The sequence below is a fragment of the Phalacrocorax carbo genome, chromosome 3, assembly GCF_963921805.1.
Source record: "Phalacrocorax carbo chromosome 3, bPhaCar2.1, whole genome shotgun sequence".
NCBI classification, from domain to species: domain Eukaryota; kingdom Metazoa; phylum Chordata; class Aves; order Suliformes; family Phalacrocoracidae; genus Phalacrocorax; species Phalacrocorax carbo.
This window is the reverse complement of record NC_087515.1, coordinates 3771935-3781455: the sequence shown is the minus strand read 5'-3', so window position 1 is coordinate 3781455 and position 9521 is coordinate 3771935. Positions and strand designations below refer to the sequence as shown.

Sequence of the window (9521 nt, the reverse complement as noted above, 5' to 3'; positions counted from 1 at the left end):
TGAAAGTAAGGCGGAAGGTGTGGGGGAAGGAGCATGCCAGGAAGCATCCCCTTCTGTGGGGTGGCTCCCCCCCAGAATACTTTCCTCTCCTGTGAAGGGGGCAGCCTCCGATGCTGCTGTTTGGGGTGTCCTCCTTGCCAGCTGCAGGCTGGCGCAGACCTCGCTGCTCGCTCAGGGTCAGAGAGCGCCTTACTCAGGCTCCCAGGCGGCAGCCAGGCAGCGTGCTTTGCTCCCTCCCCGCCGAGGGGTACCCTGAATTTCACCAATACACCCAGAAGTTTCCCCAGTAAGGGCTGTTTTCGTTCTTGGATACACCTGCTTCACTGCCAGAACTGTTCAAACAAGCTCCAGATAACCTTACATATGAACAACACAGCATGAACTTTTTCTTCTGTCATTTAACAGTTAACTTTATTTTTGCCTCCCTCTAAAATATTCAAGTTTCTTTAGCTTGAGGTAGAACGGAGAGGACATTTTGGAAGGTTACCAAGTATTGCCATTTCTAATGGAAACACAACCTTAAAACCAAAAAAATATTTAGGTACAGAGAACAAAACTGTTCTTTCAGAAACACCAAATCGCTGAAACCCAAATAGCACTAAAACTTCAGTTTTGAAAAAGATTTCAGAGAAAAGCCTTACAAGGCATAGAATCATTAAGGTTGGAAGAGACCTCTAAGACCATCAAGTCCCAACCGTTAACCCAACGCTACCATGTTTCATAAACCGTGCCCTGAAGGGCCACGTCTGCACGTCTTTTAAATACACTCAGGGATGGTGACTCCCCCACCTCTCTGGGCAGCCTGTGCCAGGGCCTGACCACACTCTATAAACCTCCCCTGACACAGCTCGAGGCCGTTTCCTCTCATCCCATCACTAATGACCTGGGAGCAGAGACCAGCCCCCCCCTCACTCCAGCCCCTTTCAGGCAGCTGCAGAGAGCAAGAAGGGCTCCCCTCAGCCTCCCCTCAGCCTCCCCTTCTCCAGGCTAAACCCCCCCAGCCCCCTCAGCCGCCCCCCAGCACACTTGTGCTCCAGACCCTGCCCCAGCCCCGCTGCCCTTCTCTGGACACGCTCCAGCCCCTCAAGGCCCTTCTTGTCCCGAGGGGCCCAAACCTGAGCCCAGCATTCGAGGTGGGGCCTCCCCAGGGCCGAGCACAGGGGCCCCATCCCTGCCCGGCTCCTGCTGGCCACACCAGTGCTGACACAAGCCTGGGGGCTGGTGGCCTCCTTGGCCACCTGGGCACTGCTGGCTCATGCCCAGCCGGCTGTCAGCCAGCCCCCCCAGGGCCTTCTCCGCCAGGCACTTCCCAGCCCCTCTGCCCCAGGCCTGGGGCGCTGCCTGGGGTTGGTGTGACCCAAGGGCAGGACCCAGCTCTTGGACTTGTTAAACCTCACACAATTGGCCTCGGCCCATCGATCCAGCCTGTCCAGGTCCCTCTGCAGAACCTTCCTACCCTCGAGCAAAACGACACTCTCGCCCAACTTGGTGTCATCTGCAGAGTTACTGAGGGTGCACTCGATCCCCTTGTCCAGATCCTTGATAAAGATATTAAACAGAACTGGCCCCAACACTGAGCCCCGGGGAACCCCGCTCGTGACTGGCCACCAACTGGATTTAACTCCATTGGAGCATTGGAACACCGATCAAAACAAACATGAGTTAACCACAAACACCCAGTAGCTACTAAGTGTCTGCGTCTCATTTGGCTCAGTCTTACAGGGTTTTGTTTTTAAAAACAAACAAACCAAGCCACTAAACCACCATTTGAAACAGTGCTTATTTGGAGATCTCTGCAGGGATATACAAGTCGAGTTCATAACTCTTACCTGAGACAAAACTTCAGAGAATCTCATTTTCATTCCAAAGCAGATAATTTTGAAACCTTAAGAGGTTATGCTGGACCGGAAAACTGTTGTGCAGTTCCACTATCCACTAACAGATCATAAAGATACAGAAACAGATGTTTGCCCAGTAAGTGTCTGGGAATACCTGCTTCAGGTTCAGAGCAGGTAAGGTATTGCTTTTTCCATATTCCTTCCAGATGAAAGCGAAGACCTATATATTTTAATCCATTAATTAATGGATGAAATGAATGTTTTACTTATAGCCAATGAGCTGATTCTAGAAAGTGAAATGCTTTCTTTAGCACGTATTGACTACTAAAAATAGCCTGTGTAGCATTCTTAATAGAAAGTCTTATTTTTATTTACTAAATGGTAAATTCTCATGTTCTTCCCAAGGCAGAATGGAATATAAAAAATCCTTCAACAAGTAAGGTAAAAAAAGGATATGGTGGGAAGGCAAGAGGCTCCATTAGTCTGTGTTGGTAGCAACGTGAATTCTATCTTATGCGTATTGTCCATTTCACTCTGTATCATAAGTTCATTTGATAACTTTAGATGATTTAATTTTCTTTATGTCATGGCTTTGCAGAATCAAGGTCCCATCTCTGAATTTTCCAACTTGTCCTGCAGGCCAAATGCTAGGCACTGATTTCTTCCTTTTGGCCTTCCTGAAATAGGAAGCGGGGGGAAGAATTAAGAGAAACAACAGAAACTCATGAAAACGATTAATATGGTGAAAAATATCACCTGTTTATGCAATCAGAGTTTGGTATTATGGAATATCAAATCATAGCAGGTAATGGCCCCAGAACATTTATTACCTGCATAGCCACTGAAAATTTGCAGCACATTTATTTACGTTTTTAAAATTTAGAAACAGAAAGACTTTTGGCTAGAGAAGGAAGTTACAAGAGTACATTTCAGTGAACCTGCTACACTGTGATGAAGAACACCACTTCACCTTTCAAGCCTCTGTGTACTGGAGCTCGTGTTTCGCAGAAATAATTTCTCAGGGCAAATGCTCAGAGTAAGTGGCACATCCTGAGTCCGCACACAGGGACTTCCACGCATCTCGCCTCCAGCTGCAGTCTCAGACACGTTGGGGCAGAACTGACATATTTTCAGTTAAGCTGTGTAACTTAAGCCTCTGAAATCGCCAGGCACAGAGCAAGGTCACCAGTCTGTGACCGAGTTGTTCTGCAGTTGAAGTTCCTTCCACTGTGACTTCTGGTATAAGACTACGCATAGTTATGCAGGGGAAATACACTGGGGAGGCGATACAAAAGCAAGTCAATTTTAACGACTTTAAAAACAGCTCACCTCTCCTTCTGTTCTTTCTTCTTCTTCTTCTTAAGAGAATCACCTTTATGTTCCTGTTTTTAAAGATACGTATTTTAATGGAAAAGGAACAGAGCATCTTGGGTAAACAACCATCTGCACACAAAGCACGTGGTAGTCTTTGCTTCACAGAGCAGCAGGCATTTAAAGCAGGCCAGGAGTGATGCAACACATTATGGAAGCACTGCTAGGAGTACTCAGAGCCCTTCCTGTCACCTCTCACGACCAACATGCTGCCCCTGCCATGTGAGGAGGCACAAACCCAGCCACACGAGGAGAGAGGTTTGCTTCTTGGGCGTGTGACAGATCCTTGGGCCAAAAGATGGACTTGCTACCAGGCAGGTGTGCCCAGTCACCTGACTGAGTGTACCTGTCAAATAACAGGGTTCAACCGTGCCTGGTCATGCACTGGATGCTCTTTGGGCCACATGACAGAGGAGAAGTAGGTCCCCTGGAGAAGAGGGTGGCAGGAAACAGGCTGATAGAGCAATTACCCGCGCCGCAGCCTGCTCCCACCTACAAGACTCCATGGGGAGGCAGGGAGTAGGCTTGGAGCCAGATGGGCCATGCTGGAGGACGGATGCAACAGAAGCCTCACCCTGGCTTTAAATAATACGCAAGATCCTAGATGGAATTGTGCTGATATAAAACCAGCTGAAGATCCAGCTCTCTGTGGTTAGACAACATGCAAACTTCAATGGAGGGCCGTTTTTTTTTCCCTTAAGAGGCAAGGGGGAAAAAAAAGAAACCCACAAACCTGCTGATTTTATGTCATCAGTCTATCAGCCTCAAAGAATGAGGCAGTGAAACCCACCAGGACAGAAGCCTAGCTCTGTGCCTTTCATACTGCGCACAGTCAGCTTTTACTGATGAGATTAGTCCCACTGGAGCCAGGAAACCATTCCATGGGGAGCAGCGGGCATCAAGCTCGGGCAGTCCTCCTGCGCCTGAGGCATTATCTGTCAGGCTCTTGGGCTAGCTCTTACATGCTGTCTTAATAGAGAGAAAATTTCACACAAACCTTTCCCTTATCATCATCCTTCGCTGCTTTTTTCTCTTTCATTTTCTCTTGGTAAGTCTTGTAGTTCATGTGTTCCTTTTTGGGGGGCTGCAATAAAGATTGGGAGGGATGCCACTGAGGAAATTTTCAAATGGGTTCAAAAATATATTCACACGCTTGCATGGACAGTATTTTTCAGGTGGTGGTGGTGAAACATTAGAAAACATTTATTTCCTTTCAGGTGAGAGGAAGGGACTTAATTGGTGTAAGGTAGACCCATAAAGACCATATCTTTCTTGGTGGAGACAGCAGAGAGGGATGTTTATGCTCTGTATCAGTCCTACAAGGTTTCCACATACACAGTGAGTTAGAAAGAAAACCATATCCCTCCCCCCTCCAAAAAGACCTACACAATTATTTTTTTCTTTTACACTATTGATGATAAATAAAACTGAAAAATTTTGTCCATCTTTAACTCACTGGGAGAGTGAAGCTTTAAAAAGCAAGCCCCTGCCTCCAACAATTTAGCTTTGAATGGACTGATTAAAAATTAGTATATGTTGTTTTCCACCTCAGTCATATTTCATCAATATAACATCTCTGATAACACAACTATGCTAATTTTCCAAACGTCTACAGAAGATAGACAAGACAGCATAGAAAATGTAGAAGTAAGAATGAAGTGGGAGAAGGGTCAGGGTAGGGAATATTGTGTTTTAAAAAAGTAGTGCCAAACCCCTCCTCAGTGTTTTTTACCGCTTTCCTGGGCTGTAACAGCTGGGTGATCACCCAGCACAAACCAAGCAACAGTTACCTTGGCTCCCAGCATGACAGCACGCTCCTGTTCCCATACACGTTGCTCCTGCTTCCTGTAGCCCGTGATTCCAAACTTGTGCACTTCCAGACGAGCCTAGATCATTACAGAAAATTGCCAGCACTTGTAATTTGTCCAACCTGTTGTAAAATAACACTTGACAGACCACAAAAAAAGTCATACTCCCAAAGAAACCCTGGCTAATACCTGAAATCACAGAATCCCAGAATGGTAGGGGTTGGAAGGGCCCTCTGGAGCTCATCCCGTCCCACCCCTGCTGGAGCAGGCACCCCCAGAGCAGGGGCACAGGGCTGCGTCCAGGCGGGGGGTGAATGTCTCCAGGGAAGGGACCCCACAGCCTCTCTGGGCAGCCTGTGCCCCTGCTCTGGCACCCGCACAGCAAAGGGGTTTGTCCTCATGTTCAGGTGGAGCTTCCCGTGTTCCAGCTTGTGCCCGTGGCCCCTTGGCCTGGCGTTGGGCACCGCTGAAAAGAGCCCGGCCCCATCCCCCTGACACCCGCCCTTCAGATATTTATAAGCTTATAAGATATAATAAGATCCCCCCTCAGTCTTCTCTTTTCCGGGCTGAAAAAAATCAGGCTGTGCTATAAAAACAAAACTAACTGAGTTTGGAGCTATACTGCAGAACAGTTAGCCACTGTCCATCTAATCTCTGGACAATGAGGACTGACAGGGACAATTTTCGATTCTCCTGATTTCACAGAAAACTACACATGGAACGGATCTCCTCTGGATAAAAAATGAATCATGCCATGCTGCACAAAGAACAAGGAAACACGCTACCCACAGCACCCAACGTTTACAAAGCATCTTAATTCCTTGGCTGCAGAGCACTTAACCAGTGAGAAACATGGATGGGCAGATGGTGAGGTGGTTTGACCACACACGCACACACGTATAGTTGACGCTATACAAGAATACTCTGGCAAAACCAGTGGTGAATTAATAACCTTTTTAAAGGCAGTGGTTAAATCTCCACTGTTCTCAGCAGTACAGAGCTCCAGGCAGAATCTCCAGTGAGAGACTTCACTGGATCACAGCATGTCCCTGAGCAGAGATCAGGCATGTAATACAACTTGCACAGATCTGTAAATGGATCAGTATCTAAGGCGGCCAGTGCTACTTACACTCATATAAGAACAGATGAGAACAAAAAGACAAATGGAAAAAAGTCATCTGCTGTTTCCAAAATAGATGCCAATATGCTTTTTTATTTCCCCTCCCACACGAGATCAGGAATCCAGTATTACCACCCTGGGCCTGAAAGAGCTAGGCGATACCTTTCGGGTACTCACACAGCTTTACACAGCTAACATACAGTGACACTCCTCAAATTCTCACTGGAAGATGAGAAAGAAAGGCCACCGAGTTGTTACACACCTCCCTTCACACAGAGCAGCTGGCAACAGCCACCACGCTTCTCCTTTGGGCACGGCATGCAGCCAGAATTACCTCTTTGGAAATCCTCACCTACAAGGGATAACCTTTTCTGGAAGCGTTTCCCATTGGTCCCACTGTAGCTTTCCCAAGGATATAAATACACACCCGTGCATGCTAAAATAGTGAGATTAGATAAGTCTGCTGACTTACTTTTTCAAAGTTAAATTCTTGTTCGTTTGCATTTTTCTCTTCATTCACTATTTTGGTCTATAAAGAAAAACAGAACATTTCAAATTAATATAACAAGTAACACCAGTGTAAATGCTGATTGTAATAGTGTTTTTGGAAAGCAGTGAAATGTAAAATGAGTTGTAGGGAGTATACAGCTTTCCAGCAGTGTATTTTTCTAGCTTTATCACCTGGATTTATTAAAAGAGCATTTTTGCTATGTAGATATTATAGGGTCTTAGTGGAACAACCTTGCACAATTTATAGGGTACCATTATAGCACAGTGCATACAGCTTTATCCTGCATTTTCTTGCCGGGATCTTCTGCTAACACTTAGAAAGACTTTCAGAATTCAGAAAGATATTAATAGCTGCAATTAATTTTTATACCTTCAAGTATAAGTTACATCTTATAAGAGAAAAACTGCCACATGTGAGCTAAACGTCACGCATATTTCCACTTCCAAATCCATACCAAACTGCTAACACAGGATAGGACACGAATTTTAAGTCATTTTGTTTGAGAGAGAGAACACAATGATAATAGTGCATGTTCTGATAGCTGGTGGCAACACGCAGAACAAGCTTAATTTGTAACTGTATGGACATATATTAGTGCACATATCCAGCTTAACTAATGCAAGAGAAAATACTCCAAAGGAAGCACTGTCAGCAAACGGCACACCCCACTTAATGCTGTTTAAAGAAATTACTTGCTCAAAATGAGATCAGCAAAAACTACATCTTTTTTACTCCACTATTTACACAGACACCTTCCATCGGCAGTTCTTAGTTGGGCAGGGAACAGATTGTATCCTAGGATGAAAAAGAAGTGCAAAATTCCCAGGAAGAGCTCCACTCCTGCTTGCTACGGGAGTGTCCCACATGCGACACTTCAGAGCGGTAACAGATCTCCCCGAGTTATTTTAGTTTGTGTCCGACTCTTGATATTGGGAAGGACGTGCTGAACCACCTCTCCGAGCGGGTGCTCTGCCTGCTCCCAGGCGTGCGGGTGCAGGCAGGCAGCACTGTCAGGGAAACCAGAGTAGCACCCCCTTATCTTTTTCTGTTTACTCTCAACGGCACTCTTTCCCCTCTGAGGATGCAAGAGTAATACACATATGTATTTAAACTGAACCTGAATGCTTTTAATGCGTTTCTTTTTCACATCTCCAGGATGTTAAGTCAAGTCAAGTCACAGGTTCAGGTCCAGGGTTACATCAGAGCTTCCTTCTGCATCCACCAGAGCCAAACCCAAACTTGTCTCAACTCTGCAAAAGCTTCTACACAAAATTGTCTGTCTCAACCAGAAATAAACCTGGTTATTTTCAGAGCTCTTTACTGACAAGCCTAACACCAGTCTTTTCAGGCAGAAAAATTTAAGTTGTAAAAAGCATAAGAAAATAAACATCATGGGCAATTTTTAGAGGAAAACATGCTGGAAAAAAGCACAAAAGTTTATCAATTCAACCAACTGCTTGGTCAGACTCTTGAACTTCCCAATTCCAAGCAGTCAAACCTCAGATACCAGTAAGTCTCTGTTAATTCAAGACAGCCACGTGTTGGCCCATCAGAGCTTATTTTAGAATTGTGCTTCTGACATTACGGCCATAAAAATGACTCAAAGAAAACAACCAGAGAACCTATAAGATCTGGAGACCAACCAGTGACCAAGGGACCTTCTGGTTAGCATGGAAGGCAGCTCTGCTTCCAGCCAAACCTAATCCGGGCCTCTCTGTTGAAGCCACTCGGCTATAGTTTTTGGTAGCACAAGGGAATTTAGCACCCACAAACCAAGCCAGAGGACTGAGATCTAACGCTGTCATGCTGTCCCCCATCAACCACCCAACACTGGTCCTCCAAGATGCACATTGCTCGTGAACAGCCAAGCGCTGCTGCGATGCCAGGGAAGAGAAGGAAGCTTTGGCACCTCACATCCACACCTATTCACATGAACACAAAACCGCTTAGGCAGAGAAGCTTTGTTTTCCGTTTCATTCACTGCTTGCCATCTTGACACTCCTATCTGCAGATCAGCTTATTTTGTTGGGATACACCTGTTGCAAATACAGGATATTTATCCAAAGATCTTCTGAAATTGGCATAAAAAAGAGCCTTCAAATCCTGCCTGCAGCCCTGTTGGGAATCAGAAGGGCTGGATGCCATCAAACTGAACATACAGGCAGCTGAAGGATCCTGGATTTACAGGCAGTTGTATCAGCAAGGGGGAAGAAACTGGGGGGTGGGGGTGGGGGTAATTAGAGAAGGTATCTTGCAATTTATGGGGAGAGTCTGGGGAGAGAGACACCCCCCACACACCCCAAACACGCCGAGGGTTTTGTTTGGTTTGAGCTGTCACCAGAAAAGGGCAACCCAGTCCAGTCCCTGCTCACTGTAAAGTCTCTGGTGTGGCTTTAAAAAACCCAAACCGGTGCTTTGGAGAACTGAGCCGGTGCCGTACCCCGGGAGCGCGCCCCGTCGCACCGAGGCCCACGGCCAGGCCTGGCCCTACCTGGGCGCTGCCGGCGGGTGCCACCGCGGGGCTGGGCCGAACCTTCTTCTTCCTCCCGCGGAACACGACGACCTCCACGGCCGGCGGGGGGGCGGGGGGCGGCGGGGCGGCGGCAGCAGCGCCCAGCTCGGCCCGCAGCTCCCCGAAGAAGCCGCGGGCTCCGCGCCGCCCGCCCGCCGCCCCGCCGGCACTTCCCACTGCCGGCTGCAGTCCCCGGCTCTCCTCCTCCACCGCCGCCGCCTCACTGTCCTCCGCGGCGCCCCGAGCGCCGGGCTCCTCACCTGCGTGCCGGAACACATGCCCCCGGTCAGCCGTGCGCGGCCGCCGTCGCTCCGCTTCAGAGTGAACGCCCAACCCTTTTCCCTTCCCCGGTCCCCACGGA

The 9521-nt window shown here is 47.5% G+C and overlaps 1 protein-coding gene across 1 annotated transcript; it reads right to left on the bottom strand.

Moving 5' to 3' along the window:
• Positions 1-2178: 2178 nt before the first annotated feature.
• Positions 2179-9499, bottom strand: C3H1orf131 (chromosome 3 C1orf131 homolog). The gene is made up of 6 exons (XM_064445655.1): positions 9421-9499; positions 6610-6666; positions 5000-5095; positions 4207-4293; positions 3168-3220; positions 2179-2515 (listed from the first exon to the last, which is right to left on the bottom strand). Exons 1-6 carry the CDS (start codon positions 9436-9438, stop codon positions 2386-2388), a joined length of 441 nt encoding a protein of 146 aa, XP_064301725.1. The 5' UTR covers positions 9439-9499; the 3' UTR covers positions 2179-2385.
• Between the last annotated feature and the right edge of the window lie 22 nt (positions 9500-9521).

Coding starts and splice junctions, on each gene's coding strand:
- C3H1orf131 (XM_064445655.1), bottom strand. Junction 5,096..6,609: donor AAGAATTTAACTTTGAAAAA/GTAAGTCAGCAG, acceptor GTAATGATCTAG/GCTCGTCTGGAAGTGCACAA. Junction 3,221..4,206: donor AGGATGATGATAAGGGAAAG/GTTTGTGTGAAA, acceptor CTTTAAAAACAG/GAACATAAAGGTGATTCTCT.